General features: G+C 39.2%; 1 protein-coding gene across 1 annotated transcript in view; it reads right to left on the reverse strand.

Annotated features, from left to right (window-relative positions):
- The window catches only part of LOC126356130 (testis-expressed protein 47-like), a 180,053-nt gene that overhangs the window by 53,679 nt on the left and 104,767 nt on the right, over positions 1-21,607 (reverse strand). The window contains exon 4 of the mRNA XM_050006837.1: positions 20,176-20,331. Within this exon, the coding sequence (XP_049862794.1) occupies positions 20,176-20,331 (156 nt within the window). The remainder of the gene's footprint in view (positions 1-20,175; positions 20,332-21,607) is intronic.

Below are 21,607 nucleotides of genomic sequence, written 5' to 3' on the forward strand. Positions count from 1 at the left end.
CAAAATGACGTCCTTCTAAGACATTATCAACTTTTAGAAAAGAAAAAGTCACAAGGACTCAGATCAATTGAATATGGGGGCTGTGAGACAACAGGAATGCTTTACGAGGTCAAAAATTCCATGAAGGGATTGGCCATGTGACTTGGAGCATTGTCATGATGCAGCATTACTTGTCTACAATGTCCAGTCTCACTTGATTCACCCTTTTCCTGAGCCTGTCATGGACATCTTTGTAAAACAATTGGTCGACAGTTTGTCCGGGAGGAACGAAGTCTGTATGCATGATACTCCAACTATCAAAAAGCAAATCAGCATTGTTTTGATTTGTTCATTCAAGCTTTTTTTGATCGATGCAATGTCTCACTGTGCCACTCCCCACTTTGCTGCTTTGTCTCAGTATCACACTCAAAAATCCAGGATTATCATCTATGATCACACTACTGAACCAATCGTGGTCATGGGCAATCCTCTTAAGAAGATCAATGCATTTTCTTCCATTGGCTTTCTGCTCGGTTGAAAGGTTTTTGGCCCAATTTGGTACAAACCTTTCACATGTGCAAATCTTTGATCAAAATTTGATGTACTGTGAAAGTGTTTGAGTTTAACAAGTCACCCATCATCTTTACTGTTAATCACCAGTCTCATTTCAAAAGAGCATGCACATGTTTGATATTTTCGTTCATTTTTGAAGCTGATGGTCTCCCTGAGCGAGGTTCGTCTTCAATGTGTTCTCAGCCTTCCAAAAAGGATTTGTACCAATGAAAAACTTGTGCTCTTCATAAGGAATGTTCCCCATAAGCCTTTGTCAACTTTTTGAAGGTCACACTCTTGGGTTTCCCAAGTTTAACATAAAACTTGATTGCATAACATTGCTTTAAATTTTGCAGTTCCCTTTTTGTAACACATAACAAAAACACAACTCCCCTGATAGCACTCTCAAAAATCGCATGGTGGCTGTATGGAGCTGAAATTTGGAGTGAGCATCTGGAAGAAATGAACACACCAGTCTGCACAAGGAGAACACCATAGCATTGTGACAATTGTATGTCATTGAAAAGAAAGGGATGTACTTCTCTTAACCTGTATAAGCTGCAATTTTTAAAACTGGAACTGGCTATCAACAATGGCATAATGCAAATAAAGTGTTGTCAATCTCGTAACTTTTCTCACACACCTTGTATACTGGACAACCCAATGTTTTGGCTTCTATTGATGCAATAGGCCCAGAAGAAGGCCTCTGTAACCATGACTGAAATATTGGTTTTTCCAGTATAGTTTTTTATGTTACGACACACCACAATACTCAGAAAACTTTTATGCTAATTATCAACAACTGACAGTGCTTTTCTTTTCATCTTCTCTTTATTAGGATTTGTAATTATGAGGGCTGCATTATCAGCATGGAATTGTGTCATGTTCTGATAATTATAGTAATGAATTGATTCCTTGAAGAGCTAACAGATATTGTTGATACTAACCCTCCAGTGGGTGCACCTATGTATAAGGTGCACCAATCACAAATAACACTGTCTTGTTCTTTTCCAGTGTTGTTTGACAACTGTGAGCAACAGAATGATATAATGAGAGTTTATTTTATTATTGTTTTATTAAACACAGATTTAGCTCATATAATGTAAGTCTATTTTCTTACTGTCTAATTAAACTAAGATTAAAGTGAGATTTTGCTCATGCACATTACCCTTGGTAACATAAAGAAAGTTATTCCTCCCATGTATACAATGTGTGCCACATGCTCACTTGTGTGAAAAATGATATGCCCATTTGAGGGTTAAGAATTTGGAGGTAATTGAGAATATTATTCACACCAATATTGATATATTTGATGAATTGTGACAGAATGCCAGGTTGAAGAAGAATGTAAAACTTTTGAAATTCTCAGTGAGGTAAATGAAATACATGTGTTTAAGACTAATTTAAGTAAGACTGAGATAGAATGTACATAGATAGAGAATGAAAAAAGTGATACAGTAAACGATGATATAAATGAGACTGTAATAAAATTCCCAAGCATGTATATGTGTAAGATTTTCAAAGCTGACAACAAAGTGTCTAATGTGCAGAAGGCAACCTTCAACGTGAATACATGTTCAGTGGGACGGTATTTGTAGACTGTGGAATGTCTCTTATGATATTGGTTTAATAGTAAGTGTAGGATTTCATCTTATGTTTGAAGACAAGGCTGCAAAGAAGAAATAGATAGGGGGTTCACTGATCCTTAGTGAATTCACTGGCTGCTTCCACTGCAGTGTTAATCCATTCTTCATTTCTAGATTAACTTTTTGCTTCTACTATCCCGTCTGTACATTATAAGACAAATTTAAGCATCTTCCACTATCTTGAATTCACATGTAATTAAAATTTTTATTTCAGTGTTTATTATTTATGTTCAAGGGGATGGAAGCTAAGAGTATTAATGATAATGAACACAATTATGTCAGTTGCTGTAAATGTTTGCTCCTAGATAACATAATTGTCTTGTCCTATGGTCAGTTTGCATTTACGTCAGTGCCAATCTAATACAACTATAACATTTCTGTCAAAGTTTGGGTTTCAAAGCCACATATGCAAAAATTCTGGTGATCACAGTATAAATTATTTTGTGAGCACTGTATTTCATGTACCTGTCATTGTATATTATACCACTTTGAAATTTAACAATGACTATAACTTTTATTAACAGTTGGATGAGTTTTCTTCTGAAAGCGGTTGAAAAGGAAGAGCTGCACATCTCTTCACCTGTATAAACTGTGATTTTTAAAACTGGAACTGGCCATCAACAATGGCATAATTTCTTTTTTGGTCTACATCATTTGCACAATTATTTCCATGGTATCTGTTCAGTGCAGCAAGATATGATACTTTGGATACCTGGATTTAGCAATCAAATGAAAATGTAACACAATTTGGGTTCAAATTTAGAATATTTTGTCACTAATGAGCCCCCAAACAAGAATGTAATTGAAAATAAATGTAACAAGGGAATGGAAGTTGTTGACTATTGTCAAAATGATTTTCTTAAAGTCATGTCAACTTATTCTTCTGATGATAATAATAATTTGATTTCTGTTACAAAGCAAATAAATAATGTGGGCATTCAAGATCTGGGAGTCAACCAGAAACGTATTGCTGTAAACATTGATGCCTTTGTTGATGTGGAAACAGACTGTTTACAAGTGTCGAATAAAATTGTCAACCAAGTTGAGGATATAATGTAGTGCAGACAGATATTGATGCACATACGATGTTGATACACATACTTATGCATATTATGCCAATAATGAAATTCTGTCTGATACAGTGTAGAGGTATTCTGTTGGTGTAGATGGGGAGGCATTTTATGGTATTTTTATGTGGTGGTCAGATTAGCACTTGTAATGTGAACAGTAGTTTTAGTGAGAAGGGAGAGATTCTTTTCATTAAGTGACACAGATAAACAAAAATGTGGATGAAATGCCTGAAAATACCTCGAATACACAGTCAGATAATGTCCATAATTTGATTGCTGAAAGCATTCAGAACAAATCTGTAAGTAGATTAGTTATAACCCTTTATTTAATACCTCGCTACATGCCATGGCAGAAGGGTGCCAACATGCTACACTTCAACTAGTCTGCCAACAGAACCTGCATGGGCTGGTCACCAGATGCTGCCTGTGATGGTCCACATTAATAGTACATAGGGCACAAGATATGACGTGCTTTCAATGGGAGCCTTCCCCTTTATAAGCACAGAGCACCAGTCACTCATTTTCAGACTGTGTTGTTACTTGTATCAGCTTTTATGTTTGTTGTTCATTTGTATGTGGAAGAATAAACTTTGGTTAATTGTGGTTGCATTGTTGTTCGTGCCTCACATTATGGCATAACTGGCGATTAGTATGTTCACTTCTGTATACTCAATCTATATGGTTATTCCTTCAGTTCTCATGACACTGGAGGCAGTGCTCAAATCTCTCCTCGAGTAGCAGCAGGTTCTTACGGGTGCTATCATGAACATGTCAGCTGCCATGACCATGTGGGCTTCCATGCCATTAGCATACATGCTACCTCTTTCCCCTTATGATGATGTGTTCAAAGACTGGGATGATTATGAGAAGTGGCTTTGGCAACATCTCCTCGCTTTTGGTGCCGCTGATGCAAACATCCCTAAGATTTGTTTCTTTCTTGTTTTTCTCCTTGGGTCTATCAGTTGTTGTGCCACTTAGCCCTGCTCCAGAAACCTTCATTGCTTCTGTCAGACAAAATCTATTAGTTGCCGAATTATCACTGTAAACACATACACATCATTGTAGTGTGTGTCAAGTTGTGTCTTTCTCATAAACAACCCCACTATTCTTACTGGGCTTAGGTGGCTGAACTCCACAGCCTTATTTGCAAATGCCAGTTAGTGATCAATGTTCATCATGATTCTATTCTGATTCTGTGGTCCGTGATGCCATCATTTGGTTGTCTCCTGACAAGGAGGTGCATCAATGTACACTACGGTGCAAGAATCTATCTTTGGCTGAAGTGTTCAATAAGGACAATGTTTTGAGGATCTCATGATGCAGGTGATCAGATTGAGGCATGGTGTGGCATTGCTGTGGTGGCTCCTGTTCCTGGTTATCAAGAGTCAGTCAGTTCTTGGGAAGGCAATAATATAGCAGCTATACAAATGTGGCCTCTGTGCCACACTGGACAGCCACATGCCAAACAACAAAAACAATCACAAAACCACAGAAATGACAGGGCCCCATGCCATCATCTTGCCCATATTATTTTGTTAAAATTATTTAATTAGATAAATAAGAAATCCACTCACCGAGCAGCAGCAGAAAACACACATAAAAGACTGTTGTGATTGGCAAGCTTTCGGAGCCAGTGCCTCCTTCTTCACGGAGAAGAGTTGACGAGGAAGGAAAAAGGATGAAGGAAAAGGATTGGAGAGGTCTACGAAAAGGGGTAGATTTTGGGAAGTCACCCAGAACTGCAGGTCTTTCCTTCTCATCCCATACGTTAAGTCTCCCCTGACCTACGGTTCTGGGTGACTTTCCCAAAATCTACCCCTTTTCCTAGACCTCTCCAGTCCTGAAACTTCCTGGCAGATTAAAACTGTGTGCCCAGCCGAGACTCGAACTCGAGACCTTTGGCAAAGGTCCCGAGTTCCAGTCTCGGTCGGGCACACAGTTTTAATCTGCCAGGAAGTTTCACATCAGGCACACTCCGCTGCAGAGTGAGAATCTCATTCTCTCCAGTCCTTTTCCTTCATCCTTCTTCTTTCCCCTTCATTCCTTCTGCCTGAAGACAGAGCCGCTGGCTCCGAAAGCTTGCCAATCACAACAGTCTTTTATGTGTGTGTTCTGCCTCCACTTGGTGAGTAGATTTTTTACCTATCTAATTCAATAATTTTATGAATAATTGATTGTTTGGGTTGTTATGTTAGCCCATATTCTTTTGTGCAAAATGACAGGACCATGGGCGCTGGCCGGTGTGGCTGAGCAGTTCTAGGCATTTCAGTCTGGAACTGCGCGACCGCTACAGTTGCAGGTTTGAATCCTGCCTCGGGCATGGATGTGTATGATGTCCTTAGTTTAGTTAGGTTTAAGCAGTTCTAAGATCTAGGGGACTGACGACCTCAGATGTTAAGTCCCATAGTGCTCAGGGCAATTTTGACCATGTGCCCTAAGCACTGGACAACTTTCAACAACCGCACGACAAAAGGACATCCAGTGTATGTTTGTCATCACCAGCCCCTCCTGTGGAAATGGACATGGATGTTAATTGTGTGTTCCAGTGTTTTGGATCATAACAAACTGTTTATTGAAGTGCAAGCGATAGACAAAGCATTCAGAGTAAAAGTGGACATGGGTGCAGCTGTGGCTTTACTGAACTCAAAAACATATGTGGTTCCAGGGTCTCTGATGTTATCTCCAGTTACTTGCCATTAGGGGAATTATGGAAAGTACCTTATTACAGTTTTTGGACAAATTATGGTTCCCACTGTGTACAAATCTGTGGTTCATTCCTTGATTTTTTTTTTTTTGCAGTGGATGATACTGGTTCCGAAAATTTGTTCGATCTGGGTGCCTTCAACACTTTTGAGTTTTCCATTTCAGATATCGTGTACCTTGTTTCCGTCCAGTTTCCTTACCAGCAGTTACATTCTCTGTCTTCTGAGTTCTGACTCTCTTTATAGTTGGGTAGGTGTGCTACAAGTTTTGTGGTCCACATTACTCTGGAACCTGCATGTCTAGTGTTCTTTTCCAGGGGCTTTGCACAATCAAGTGAAATCCGGACTGGTCAGGCTGATGTCATTGGGAGTTACACAGCTTTTACATCAAGTGAGTAGTCTAACCCCTGCATAATTGTTAAAAAACTGACTGGTCAACCTCACCTCTGCGGCAACTTAAAAGTCTCAATTAAATCTCAGCCTATCATTACACCTATCCTTTGCCCCATTTGGACGAGTTACTGGTGAAATTTGCTGGGGGCAAGCTTATCTCAAAAATTTATTTATCTGAAGCCCATTTACAGGTTCTGTTGGATGGGGATTCTAAGCAGATCCTTGTGTTATCACGACCTTTGGGTTGTACAAATATCAGCACATCTCTTTGTTTTGTATGGCTAGCACCCCAGCAATTTTGCAGTATTTTTTTAAATATTTTTTTTTAACTACTGTAAATATCTGTTCTGGGGTGCATTAACTATCTTGATGATATCATTTTATGGGTGCATCCACCCAAGAGCATTTATGTAACTTATGTTCCATGTTCATGGTCATGTATACTGCACGGCTGAAGTGCAACTTGTCCAAGTCACACTTTTTTCAGCCATCCATTGTGTACTTGGGGTTTGAGGTTTCTCGCAATCGTGTTAAGCCTTTAACTCACCATGTTGCCTCACCTACCAATGAAATAGAACTTCAAGCATTTTCAGGTAAAAGTGCACACTATCACAAATTCTTTCTGGCTGCAGCCATGTTGGGCCTTCCCCTCCACAAGTTTCTCCAGAAGAGTGTTCCTTTTTGATGGACACTGGCCTGTGAACACTTGTTCGTGATTTTGAAATCTAAATTACATTCTGCTTCTTGTTTGCTTTTCACCTTGGCCACCACTTCGTTTTGGGTATGGACACCTCTCAGTATTACCTCGAGGCCATTCTCGCACATCAATGTGAGGATGGTTCCAAATGCTGATAGCGTATGTGTCAAAACACTCAACTCCACCCAACAGCGCTACTCCCAAAGTGAAAATGAAATGTTTGCTATAATGTTCTTCTTCTTTTGCTTGTGCCCTTGTCCCATGGTTTCACAGGGTCAGCATTGTTGGGATCGATTTGGAAAGGTTAATTTAAGGGGTGGCCGGATGCCCTTCCTGTCGCCATCCCCCCCCCCCCCCCCCCCCAACTGTCTGTGTCTAGTGCAGTCCATAGGATAGTGTGAACATGTTCAGATGTCTGCGAATTGTGTAACTGAGGCATGACATGGGACCAGCCTGGTATTCACCTAGTGGGATGTGGAAAATCTCCTATTAACAACATCCAGGTCCGTCGGGCAGATTTCATTCGGGCCCAGTGTGCCTGCCTGAGTCCAGGAAGCAGTGCATTAGCACTTTTGGCTAACCTGGCAGGTAAATGCTTGCTATAATCTATGCCCTCAAAAAGTTTCTTATGTTCTTGCATGGATCTAAGTCTCACTTTATTGCTGACCACAAGCCCTTGGTTTCATTGTTTAATCCTTCTGCTTCGTTGCCCAATGAAGCGGCACATCACCTCCAGCACTGGACCTTATTTCTATTTTGAAATACATTTTCAGCCTACCACGCAACTTGCCAACACCAATGTGCCGTCCCCACTTCTGATGAGGCCAAGTCCCACTTTTGACCAAGATGAACTACTTTATTTTCACTTAGATGTCCACCGCCTTAGCTGAGAGGTCAGTGCATCTGACTGCCATGCACCAGGATCAAGTTTGATTCCTGGCCTGGATGAAGATTTTCTCTGCTTGGGGACTGGGTGATGTGTTGTCCTCATCATCATTTCATCATCATTGACATGCAAGTTGTCCAATGTGCTGTCAACTGAAAAGACTTTCAACTCGGCGGCCTTGTGACCATCAATGCCTTATGGTCATCTCAGTTTCTATTTTCACAAGATGTTGAAGCATAATGTACAGTGGATAGCAGCTGCCAATCCAGTTTTGTAACAAGTTGTTCCCCTCATTCAGCAATGTCTTGATATCTTTCTTGAGTTCCTGTAAGTTTACTCTGATGGTCAATCGGAGTCTGGCCAAGATGCTCCACTGTCACCAGCCATGCACCCTAATGGCTCACTAACCTCAAGTCGGAGTGGGCCTCATCATGGTTCACTTGTGGCTCCACAGTCAGAGCTTTGAGGTTTGGCTGCCAACCCAAATGGATTTTGGCCACAGTCCAGAGATGCTGTGGCTGCTGCCTCTGTATGGAGTGCACCACAGGGAGCCTGATGGCATGCTACCATGATCAGCTGCATCCTCATGCCTCGGTGAGGGCCATGAGTCTGCTGCTGTTGTTTTTACCTACCTCCTCAGCAGCTACCTTGCTCTCGTGGGGGATCAATGCTACAGGGGTGGACCTGTCCTCCTTGTGGATGTCACTGCCTCCTGACTCTCCTCTGGGTTCCAACCCTTGATGCCACTGGGTTGTTTACCACCAGTGCCACAGTCCTAGTGGCTGGTGCTTTTACCATTGGCACAGTTCTATCACACAGAGGACCCAGACACTGACATGCTGCCAACACCTTTGCCACTGGCCCTCTCTTATGGTACTTTGTGGGGGAGTGGCCATCACATATTTCCAGCTCAGAATCTCCATCACCTGTGGCACCTGCTGCAAAGTCCACAGTTGTTTTTTACTGTTGTGCCGATGCCCACATTGGAGAAGATAGAAGATCCCTTTCCCCATGGGGGCAGAGGTGTATGAAACAGCTGGATATGCACCACAGCAACAGGCCACTGGCTCGCTACACTTCATAGCTCGCTAATGGCATGTGTGCGGACCAGCCAACAGGGGCTGTCTGCGATGGGCCACATGATTATTGCACATGGCACATGATCTGTTGTGCCATCTCCTGGAGCCTTCTTCTTGTTTACTAATATCAGCTCCTATGTTTGTTGTTCACTTTATGTGGAAGAATAAACTTTGGTTAATTGTGGCTGCACTGTTGTTCATGTCTTGCATTATGATAAGATTGTACAATAATAATCTTCTGAATAGAGTTTGGGTAGATTTTGGAAATGAAATAGACTACTTGATGAGACAATGTAGAAAAAATTGGCAATTTTATGTAAAAGGGTTTATCCCAAGTGGTGTTAGTAAATAAGTACTGAAATTTATGAGTTATGTAAAGGAAAGATGAGAATAAATAACAATTTTACTGCATTTCAGGGTAACTTACACTACAACTCTAATAATATTAGTGACAGAAACGATCTAATTAAAAGAAAGTCTGAAACTTCCGTAGGTATTTTGAAGTAAACAAAACACAACCAGTTAATACTAATATAAGCATTATTTCTATGAAGTGTGAAATTCTTGAAGAGAAAGTGAAGATTGTAAAAGCAAAGAAGGCTGTTACTAAGTTGCCAAGATCAGTTAAACTTGGATTAGATTTAGATGACATCCATAATTGCTCCATAGATCATGAATATGACACTTTGCAATGATGTGGAATGTGTCAGTTCAACACAAGTTTACATGTCATAAGTCAATGTTTCTTTTATTCCTTAATTTTTATTTTTTTATTTTTATTTATTTATTTATCCATCTGTAGACAATCAGGATTGTATGGATGTTGTCAACATGAGTATATACAATAGGTACACAAATTTATAACTGTCACAATCGGAATTCATGAATATTATAACAAGATGCATTTTTAAACCACTTAATGACACAGTTGCTAATTTTTACATATTTCTATGCATTCACATCATCTCAAGTAATCATTGACAGTATAAAAGCACTTTTCCGAGAGATATTTTTTTAGCGATTTCCTCAGGTTATCTATTTTGCTTATGTCTTTGATCCCTTGTGGAAGTTTATTGTATAATTTAATTCCATTATATAACATGCTATTTTGAGTTTTTGATTTGTTTTTCCTATAGAGCTGTAAGTGTTGTCTGTGTCTGGTGTCATGTGCATGTATGGAACTGTTTATCGGGAACTGGTCAATGTGTCTTTTTATGTATATTACTGTCTGCAAAATGTATTCACACGGAACTGTCAATATACCCAAAGATTTAAATAACTCTGTGCAATGGGATCTACTGCTACTTTTTGTTATGATTCGTACGGCCCGTTTTTGCAACTTAAATATTGTTTGTCTGTTCTGCTCTGTTGATCCCCAGAAGGTTATGCCATAACTAATTATAGAGTGGACATACGCAAAATATGCAGTTCTAGTACACCGGCTACTACACACTGAATTTATAATCCTAAGTGCATAGCATGCTGAAGCTATTCGCTTTCCAAGTACCGCAGTGTGCTTGGTCCAATTTAGTTGAGAGTCGACATGCATGCCTAAAAAATTTGTTGATGGTACACATTCTATGTGCTCGTCATTAACTTTTAGCTTGCTACTGTTCGGTTTTCTGTTTAAGTGGAAGCTAATACTGTTGGGTTTTTTTACATTTAGGGTTAATTTATTAGTCTCTATCCATTGGCATACATGCTTAAGTGTTTCCTCAGCTTTTTCATTGAGTGCACTTGGCGACTCAGCTTTGATTAGGATGTTACTGTCATCAGCAAACAGTACTGATTCACCATGTTTGACACTTTGTGGAAAATCTTTTATGTATATTAAAAAGAGGATTGGGCCCAGCACACTTCCTTGGGGGACTCCTATGTTGATGTATTCTGGGTTTGAAAGGTGTGAAAAGGTGTGATTGGAGTTGGTTTGAGTGATCTCCACCTGTTGGACCCTGTTTTGCAGGTATGAATGAAACCACATGTTTGTTACTCCTCTTACCCCTAGTGCATTTAGTTTGTTTAGCAAAATTGTGTGGTCTACCGTCTCAAATGCTTTGGTCAAATCAAGGAAGATCCCTGTTATGTGGTCTCCTTTGTCTAGTGCTTCGAGGATAACATTTGAGAAGTGAGCTACAGCTGAATTTGTGCTTTTGCCAGCCCGGAAACCAAATTGCTCTTTACTCAGAAGATTGAACTTTGTTAAGTACCCCATGAGCCTGTTTTTCATTGTGGTCTCTATGACTTTTGAAAAGGATGACAGTAATGAGATATAATTGTGTTATTACTAATTTTTACCTAAAAATTCATCTACTGAGTAGAAGTAATTGTCATACAGAAATTATTTTAGTTTGTTTTTAATTGCTGGTTGGCTATCTGACAGACTTTTGATGCTATTTGGTATGTGACCAAAGACTTCTGTGGCAGCATAGTTCACCCCTTTCTGTGTCAATGTTAGATATAAGCCAGAATAGTGAAGATCAGCCTTTCTCCTAGTGTTGTAGCTATGCAAATTGCCACTGCTTTTTTGAGTTACTAGACGTGGACAATGAGGTTAATAGTTACAATGGAGGAAGAAGGAATTTTTGGCATTTACAGTAAAGTGAGCATCTTACAAAAGGTGAGGTTTAATATAAATGTACAAACAAAAATGTTTAGGGTATTAACAATATTTTTCACTTCTCTTTTTGCTAGATGCCAAATGGTCAACACATATGTATTTGCAGGGGGGTCAGATGTACAGCAAATTTATTGCATTTAGTATCAGTCTGGCAAATGGTATGAAACATAAGGGTGAAATTACACCAAAAGTTGCAAAACAAGTTGGTGAAACAGTGGGTCAGATTCAAAGTGAATCTACAAATTAGTAGAGGGTTCATTACAGTTTAATGAGCACACTATTTGGTGCATAGTGCTTCCCTGAACTGGGTCATTCTGTCCTTCATTTCTAGGTTCTTTGACTATCTTATCACAATCTTTTAAAAAGGAAAACATAATTATGTTTGACTATCTGCAAATGTACATAAAGATTTTGTATATCAACACTTAAATTTTATGAATGCTTTTAGGTTACAAATTTTGTATGATAATGCATACTGATATAAGATAAGAGAATGGAAATGCATACAATGTCTACTAAAGGTTATGAGAAAATGTCTTGTGTTATGATCTGGGTCTCCACAACGATGGAAATTTTGATCTTAATTATAATGGATTTATTTCAGCTGAGAATGAAATGTAAAATAAAAGGCAAGCTAAATTATAAGGAAAGGATAGCTGTCAGAAAATACTGAGAAAATGTAAGTATGAAACAAGAACACTTCCAATGAACTGAAGTCTTCTTTTCACCCTCCCTAACACTGATTTTACATTATCATTGAAACTCAGTCTAGCAGCTACTACCTGTATTCATATCCAAGAATAAATGGACAAAAAATGCACTAGACATTGTATGGTGAAGTACAAGGTTCTACACGTAGTTATAATTTGTGAATCAATTTCTAAATGTAACAACTAAAATACAATGATAAAACTGACTGTGTTACCAGCTTCAAATGAGTGCAAGTCATAGGGGACATGTATTCCAATTTCCATTGAATCATCAGATGTCAGAAATACAGTTGCTGCCAACACTGGGATTGTTGCTGCTGTTGGAGGATCATTGTCTCACTCTGCTATACACTTCATCTGGTCACAGTGCTATTTATGTAGTACTTTAATTGTCTCCAAATCTGCTTTTGTTATTTTTGCTGTTGCTTTTGTTGCTATTGGAACACTACTTGATGCTGCCTCAATTAAGCAAACTTTGCATCCACAATGTATGTGGCATGTGTAAACGAACACTAATAACTATTGTGTGACTAGGGCCTCCCATCGGGTAGATCATTTGCTGGGTGCAAGTCTTTCAATTTGACACCACTTTGGTGACTTGCACGTCAATAAACAAACACTGACAATAACACAATGACCAAAAACACAATAGAGAGCAAATGTTATGACAGCTAATATCATGAGCTCTGCTCTAATCAGCACCAATGGATCATATTAAATGACAACACCTGATCAACAGAGTCCCAAATCACAGTTCAGGTCTAGAAAATCTAGGTAACAATTGTATTCATGATTCAGTGTAGTGAAATCTTCAAAGATTTGATATTAACTGCTGAGATGCCCACTAAGCCAGTCTTTATTTCCAATAGTGGGCCAATGGCCGTCTCCATGTAATGTGTTTGCTGCAACCAATGGAGTTGCTGAGTTGCAGCATCCAGAATTGTAACTCTCTGCCACACAAGTTATATTTTCACCACTCTCTGATCTCTTTAATGATTTCACTACATTGGTTAGATATTATAATTTGTTTCTTTATTATTTCAAGCAGGAGATATATTTAATAACAAAATATTTTGGTAAGAGGATCAGTTATTAGTTAGAAAGTTTGATATTGTTGTTAAATCATAACCATCTATACCTCACAGGAATAAATATTGTATACATGAAGGCTATGCGCACTTGTGTGTGTAGGTGTGTCTACTGCTGACAAAGGCCTTAATGGCCAAAAGCTTTAATTGTGTGAATCTTTTTGTTGTGCCTGTCATGACTCAGCATCTCCACTATATGGTGCGTAGCAACTTTCCTTCTCTGGTATTGTTACATTCCATCCTGGATTTTCCATTATTTGATATACACAATATTAGTAATTTACACCAACTTAAACTGTTGCTTTGACACTGTTTACATTGGGCCGCACTAGTACATAGAACATAGGAAACATGTTGGATTAAAAACTAATGTACCATCATAATTTACATACAATACAAACTACAGGTGCATGGTATGAATAAAATTGCTATTGTAAGTATGGAGTAATTAACAATTAAAGTTCCGATATTTCAAGTCATGGAGAGACAGCTATTTCTATGTTTTTAAGTCAGAAATTCTTCATTTGCCAAACTCAAATATGATATGATGATTTTTCAGACAATATCAAACATCCTCATCTTCTAATTGGTGTCAGTTAATAGACCTGTAGTTATGACTATATAGAAATGTAAATTACTAGTACAAAATTTAATTAATTGACTCTAGGCCTTTTATTCAATAAAACTAATTGCTCTGTTCACCTGAAAATGATAGGATGATTTTACTATAAGTTAATAAAATAAAATATGCAAATTAACAGAATATACTGTTGCAATAATAAAACATGCAATTTATAGTCTTAATAGAAACAGATTCTTCCTTGTCGTTGTATGAAATTACTCATTGTTATTCCACGTAATTTACTATGTGATTTGGGAAGATGTATGTAAAAACTTTAACTGTTAAATATGCAAAATTTGGTATGTAATGATAACAGTAATTGTTTAAAATCATATAAAATGGAGGTGATTTGTACGCTGCCATAGGTCAGTCTTACGTCAGTCTTGGATGGATTTTGTATCAACAGCACACGGTCAGCCTTTGTATGTTCACTGCAGAACATCTAGTGCGCAAAATAAAATTCTCTGTGAACAAAAAGTACTGAAATTTGCTTATACCATTGCATGATTCCCATGTGGCATTGCAATAACAAAAAGATGAACCTACGGCAGCATCAAGAGGCAGCACCCCATATTATTCTTTTGGTGGAGGATATCCTTAATGAGCTGTGGTATACAGATCATTGTTTTTCTTGTTTTAAGCAAGATACACATCCCAAACTTCGCCGCAAAAACATTTTCACCATGCTATATTGGTGAAACAAGCTGGGATAGGTATAAAACTGCATCATATGCTAATGGTTATTAAGGTTCATGTGAAATAATTGCTTACAATATACTGCGCCATATAACAGTACTGGGATGTGAATAGAAACAAGGACCTGTATGGAAAAAGTGGACATGTGAGTCAACGGACCAAAACCAACAACCAGCAGCGAGCATGGATTGTCGGATAAGTAGCAAAACATTATTTACGTAACAGAGTAGTAAATAGGAAAGATGGTTTTAGGAAGCGTGTTTTTTTTTTTCCTTTTTTATTTTTTTTTATTTTAATCATCATGTCAAGTTGTGCAAAATTAGTTAAAATGTTTAGAAGCAATATATTTTCTCTATGTGACCAAAGACGCAATCAAAACAAGATTGGGTTGGCAGCTGCATGCATCGACGCCAAATCTAAACACTCAAGGCCACGAGAATTCATCATCATATCAAAAAGTTTTGCATCACCTCAGTTCCGAGAGTTCCAGAACCTGTACAGAAAATTGGGATAGAGATCAACATAAACATCATTTCTTCCCTTTTTATTGCCCCTAAAGACCACACATTGTATGTTATACCACCATACAGTGAGACGTTCAGAGGTGGTGATACAGGTTGCTGTACACACCGGTACCTCTAATACCCAGTAGCACATCCTCTTGCACTGATGCATACCTGTATTTGTTGTAGTATACTATCTACAAGATTGCTCCACTCCTCAACAGGGATTCGGTATAGATCCCTCAGAGTGGTTGGTGGGTCATGTCGTCCATCAACAGCCCTTTTCAATCTATGCCAGGCATGTTTGATAGGGTTCATGCCTGAAAACATGCTGGCCACTCTAGTCGAGCTATATCGTTATCCTGAAGGAAGTCATTCACAAGATGTGCACGAGGTGGGTGCAAACTGCCATCCATGAAGATGAATGCCTTGCCAATATGCTGCTGATGTGGTTGCACTATCTGTTGGAGGATGGCATTCTCATGTTGTTCAGCCATTACGGCACCTTCCATGACCACCAACGGCGTACATTGGCCCCGCATAACGTCACCCGAAAACAGCAGGGGAACCTCCACCTAGCTGCAATTGTTGGACAGTGTGTCTAAGTCGTTCAGCATGACCAGGTTGCCTCCAAACACGTCTCCGGCGATTGTCTGGTTGCAGGAATATTCGACACTCATGGGTAAACAGAACATGATGCCAATTCTGAGCAGTCCATTCGACATGTTGTTGGGCTCATCTGTACCATATTGCATGGTGTGGTGGTTGCAAAGATGGACCTCACAATGGGCATCAAGAGTGAAGTTGCTCATCATGCAGCCTATTTCGCACAGTTTGAGTCATAACACGACGTCCTGTGGCTGCACAAAAAGCATTATTCAACATTGTTGCATTGCTGTCAAGAGTTTCTCCGAGCCATAATCCATAGGTAGCAGTCATCCACTGCAGTAGTAGCTCTTGGGCGGCCTGAGTGAGGCATGTCATCGACACTTCCTGTCTCTTTGTATCTCCTCCATCTTCAAACAAAATTGTTTTGGTTCATTCCGGGACGCCTGGACACTTCCCTTGTTGAGAGCCTTTCCTAACACAAAGCAGCAATGTGGATACGATCAAACCGTGGTACTGACCATCAAGGTATGGTTGAACTACAGACAACATGAGCCATTTATGTCCTTCCTGGTGGAATGACTGGAACTGATTGGCTATCGGACCCCCTCTGTCTAATTGGTGCTACTCATGCACGGTTGTTTAAATCTTTGGGCTGGTTTAGAGGCGTCTCTGAACAGTCAAAGGAACTGTGTCTGTGATACAATATCCACCGTCAACGTCTATCTTCAAGAATTGTGGGAAACGGAGTGATGCAAAACTTTTTTGATGCGTGATTAATTTCACCTTTCCATGGATTTCAACAATCAGAAGACATACTGGAAAAATTTTCTCTGTTACTAGAAAGTAAACTGTTGGAGCAAAATTAAAAAAAAAAAAAAAAAAAAGAAAAGAAAAAAAATAGAGAGGACACCAAAAATAATTTTAGAAAAATAGACCAGAAACTAGAGGCACTTAGGGAAGATCTTAATAAGATAAATAGACAAATAAACAGTAGAAATGAAAGAGTAGACAATGCACAATCTGAAGTGGATTGTTTTAAGAACATTGCTGTTACTGAATCACAACTAGTTAACAAACGTGTTGATGTACTTGACGAACGAGAAAAAGAACAGAAAATATTGTCATTGATGAACTCAACACACAAAAATCAGAGTTGCATAACATACAAACTTATACTGAAACCAAAAAAAATTTCACTGACAAGAAACTAAAAATAAATTCCACACTCATTTCAGAGCAATTTTTTCAGTAAACAGCAAAGTGAATGATGTATCAAATAATCTACAAACAGTCAACTCTAAAGTTGTAAACCTAGAGACTAATATTTAGTAGTATATACAGCAGTACTAACATGTTTTAAAAAAACTGCAATAATTTTATTACAAAAATTTCTTGGGGTGATTTTGAACTACAACCTGTCGATTACTTGTACTGGTGCAAGGACACTGGGCATGCCAGAACATATGTAAGGGAATTCTGTAAATGATTTTTAGATGGAGAAGCTTTATCTTGGGCTAACCAGTATGTTAACCCAAAAATGAATTTGCAGACTCCGAAAAATTATTTTTAAACAAATTTTGGTCATAAAGTAAGCATGTACAAATAAAATCAGAATTTTTGAATGGAAGTAAATTTCACAAAGGAGATAAAGAGAAAGCAATAATTTTAATAAAAGCAGCTTAGTACATTAGCACACATAGATAAACCACTTGACGAATTAATCCGAACTGATGCGCTGAACTGGCATTTACCTGACCCTGTCCAGTGAAGTCTTGTTCATGGACCATATAATACTATTGAGGAATTTTCGAAATACATAGATAAATTAGATCGTGCTTGGGAGAACAATTTTCAGAATGTGGGTAATCCCAACATCACCAGAATAACAACAGGAACAATAACAACAGATATGATGGTAATAGAAGAAATAAGTGAAGCTGGCCATTGGACAGATGGAGGTCAACGTCAAGGAAAGTGGCATGGGATTTGGAGTAGCACCAGGTGAAACTGATGGAACCAAAAGGAGTTGAGGTTGGAGAGGAAATTTTGGAGTTCTTCTTCACTGTGAGTCCAGATCATGAAGATTTCATCAATAAATCTGAACCAAACTTTGGGTTGGTAGGCCTGGGTAACCAAGAAGGCTTCCTCTAAGCAACCCATGAATAGATTGGCGTACGAGGGGGCCATCCTGGTATCCATGGCTGTTCCCTTTAATTGTTGGTATGTCTGGCCTTCAAAAGTGAAGAAGTTGTAGGTCAGGATGAAGCTAGCTAAGGTAATGAGGAAAGAGGTTTTAGGTAGGGTGGCAGGTGATCGGCGTGAAAGGAAGTGCTCCATCACAGCGAGGCCCTGGACGTGCGGAATATTTGTTTATAAGGAAGTGGCATCAATGGTAAGAAGGATGGTTTCCGGGGGTAACAGATTGGGTAAGGATTCCAGGCATTCGAGAAAGTGGTTGGTGTCTTTGATGAAGGATGGAAGACTGCATGTAATGGGTTGAAGGTGTTGATCTACGTAGGCAGAGATACGTTCTGTGGGGGCTTGGTAACCAGCTATAATGGGGCGTCCGGGATGATTGGGTATGTGAATTTTAGGAAGAAGGTAGAAGGTAGGGGTACGGGGTGTCGGTGGGGTCAGGAGGTTGATGAAGTCAGGTGAAAGGTTTTGTAGGGGGCCTAAGATTCTGAGGATTTCTTGAAGCTCCGCCTGGACATCAGGAATGGGATTACCTTGTCAAACTTTGTATGTGGTGTTGTCTAAAAGCTGACGCAGTCCCTCAGCCACAAACTCCCGACGATCAAGTACCACGGTCGTGGAACCCTTGTCCGCCGGAAGAATGACGGTGGATCAGTCAGCCTTCAGATCATGGATAGCTTGGGCTTCAGCAGTGGTGATGTTGGGAGTAGGATTAAGATTTCTTAAGAAAGATTGAGAGGCAAGGCTGGAAGTCAGAAATTCCTGGAAGGTTTGGAGAGGGTGATTTTGAGGAAGAGGAGGTGGGTCCCGCTGTGACGGAGGAGGGAACTGTTCCAGGCAGGGTTCAATTTGGATAGTGTCTTGGGGAGTTGGATCATTAGGAGTAGGATTAGGATCATTTTTCTTCGTGGCAAAGTGATATTTCCAGCAGAGAGTACGAGTGTAGGACAGTAAATCTTTGACGAGGGCTGTTTCGTTGAAAATGGGAGCGGGGCTGAAGGTGAAGCCTTTGGAAAGGACAGAGGTTTCGGATTGGGAGAGAGGTTTGGAGGAAAGGTTAACTACTGAATTACAGTGTTGTGATTCCAGATTGTGTTGACTGGATTTGAAGTTTTGGAGGGAGTGGAGCTGGAAGTGGGAGATTGAGTAGATGGGAGAGACTGGGTTTGTGTGCAATGAGAGGAGGTTGAGGTTTGCTGTAAAGGTTGTGAAGGGTGAGTGAGTTGCCTTTACGGAGGTGGGAAACCAGGAGATTGGATAGTTTTTTGAGGTGGAGGGTGGCATGTGAAATAAAATTCTCAGTGAACAAGAAGCACTGAAACTTGCATATACCATTACATGATTCCCATGTGGCAATGCAGTAACATCAAGATGAATCTACAGCAGCATCAAAAAGCAGCACCCCAGATCTTACAACATCCGTATTATTTTTTGATGGAGGATATCCATAATAAGATGTGGTATATTGATGATGGTTTTCCTTGTGTTAAGCAACGATATACATCCCAAACTTTACCACAAAAACATTTTGGCCATGTTATATTACAGGGTGAGGAGATGAACAATGAAAAAGGGAAGGAAGGGATGGTAAAAGAAAGGGAGGAGGAGACAGAATTAGAGAGGAGACAATGAGATGGACAGAGGGAGAAGGAGCAGATGGAGAAGAGGTGGGGCACAGAGGAGACTGTCTGGTTGTGAAGATAGAGGAGGTGGGCAGAGAGAGGGGGCAGAGGTGATGGACAGAGAGGAGGGAAGGAGGAGATGTACAGAGAAGGGTGGAGGAGGAGACGGACAGAGATGGAGGGAGGAGGAGACGGACTAACAAACAATTGGACTGAATTTATACTTGGGCAACAAGGGTACTCAGCAGATGCATATTATAAATATGTATGTAAGCATATAGCAGAGAAAGGGGAAACAGCAGATGGACAGAGAAAGGGGCACGAGGAGATGGATACAGACTGGGGCAGGGGGACTAACAGAACTGAAGTAAATACACACCAGATAAACATTGGGTACTCGCCTAGCCTACTAATAAATGCCTTGCATTTACTCTAGCAAACACTGTTCATGCCACCAACAGACACTGCTTTTAAAAATGCCATGCATTAAACTTGTAGAACAACTTACCACAGTCTGCTTTTGGAGTAATTCAGCAAGCTGATAAAGTTTCCCAACGCATGTCTGTAGTAATTTAGCTGTTTTGTCCCTATCACAATCCAGTGAAATACACTCAGGTAAAAAATGAGCATTCACTGGTCTTGCAAACCATTGTTGAAAGAATCGCTGCAATAGATGAGAAATACTTACAATTTTCATATTCTTAAAATGAAAATGGTTTCTTTTTTTTAACAAAAAGAAATACTCTTAAAAAGAGAAATAAACCACAGAATCATGGTCAGTTTCTACAAAATGTTGTAAATTATATCAAGTACATGGAAGATTTCATACCCACATAAATGTACTTTTGATGTGGTCTTCAGTGCGAATTATGGTTTGATGCAGCTCTCTATGCCAGTCTATCCTCTATAAGCCCCTTTACCTCTGTGTAACTAGCATAACCTACATCTATTTAATATTCAAGCCTTCTCCCTCTACAATTTTTATCCCACACACTTCTTTCCATTACCATGTTAAAGATTTCTTGCTGGCGCAGGGTTTGTCATTTCGAATGATTCCTTCTATTAGTAAACTTGAACCACAAATTTCTTTCTTTCCCAATGCAATTCAGTACCTCTTTATTAGTTATTCAATCTAATCCTCTAAATTTCAACTTCCTTCTTCAGCAGCACATTTGAAAAGCTTCTATTCTCTTGTTGCCTGAACTGACTATCATCCACATTGCACTTGTATATGAGACTACACACCACACAATACCAGAACAAAAAGCTGCCAAACACTTAAATTTATACTTGATGACAACACTTTTCTCTTTTTCAGAAACACTTTGCTTGGTGTTACTAGTCTGCATCTTATTCACTCTCTACTTCATCCAATGCTAGTTACTTTGCTACCTAAATAGCAAAAATTATTGACTACTTTTAGTGTCTCATTTCCTAATCTAATTCTATTAAGATTGCCTGATTTAATTTGACTGTTCCATTACCCTTGTTTGACTTTTGTTGATATTCATCTTATAACCTCTTTTCAAAACACTATACATTCCATTCAACATCTTCCAAGTCTTTTGCTATGTCTGATGGAATAACAATGTCATCGGTAAACCTCACAGTTTTTCTTACTTCTCCCTGAACTTTAATTCCCTTTACAAACTTATCCTTGGTTTTCTTTACTGCTTGCACAATGTATGGACTGATAACGTCATGGACAGTCTACAATCTCATCTCACCGCCTTCTCAATTACTATAATTTTCTACCCTTCAGTTTTTATAACTACAGTCTGTTCAAGTTTTAGATAACTTTTTTATCTTGAGAATTTCAAAGTGTGTATTCAAATCAACACTGCCAAAAGATTTCTCTAAGTTTACAAATGCTGTTAATTTAAGTTTGCCTTTCTTCAATCTATCTTCTAAGTTGAGTTGTAGGGTCACATTTTCCTACT

This window comes from Schistocerca gregaria, chromosome 3, assembly GCF_023897955.1.
Source record: "Schistocerca gregaria isolate iqSchGreg1 chromosome 3, iqSchGreg1.2, whole genome shotgun sequence".
Taxonomy (NCBI): Eukaryota; Metazoa; Arthropoda; class Insecta; order Orthoptera; family Acrididae; genus Schistocerca; species Schistocerca gregaria.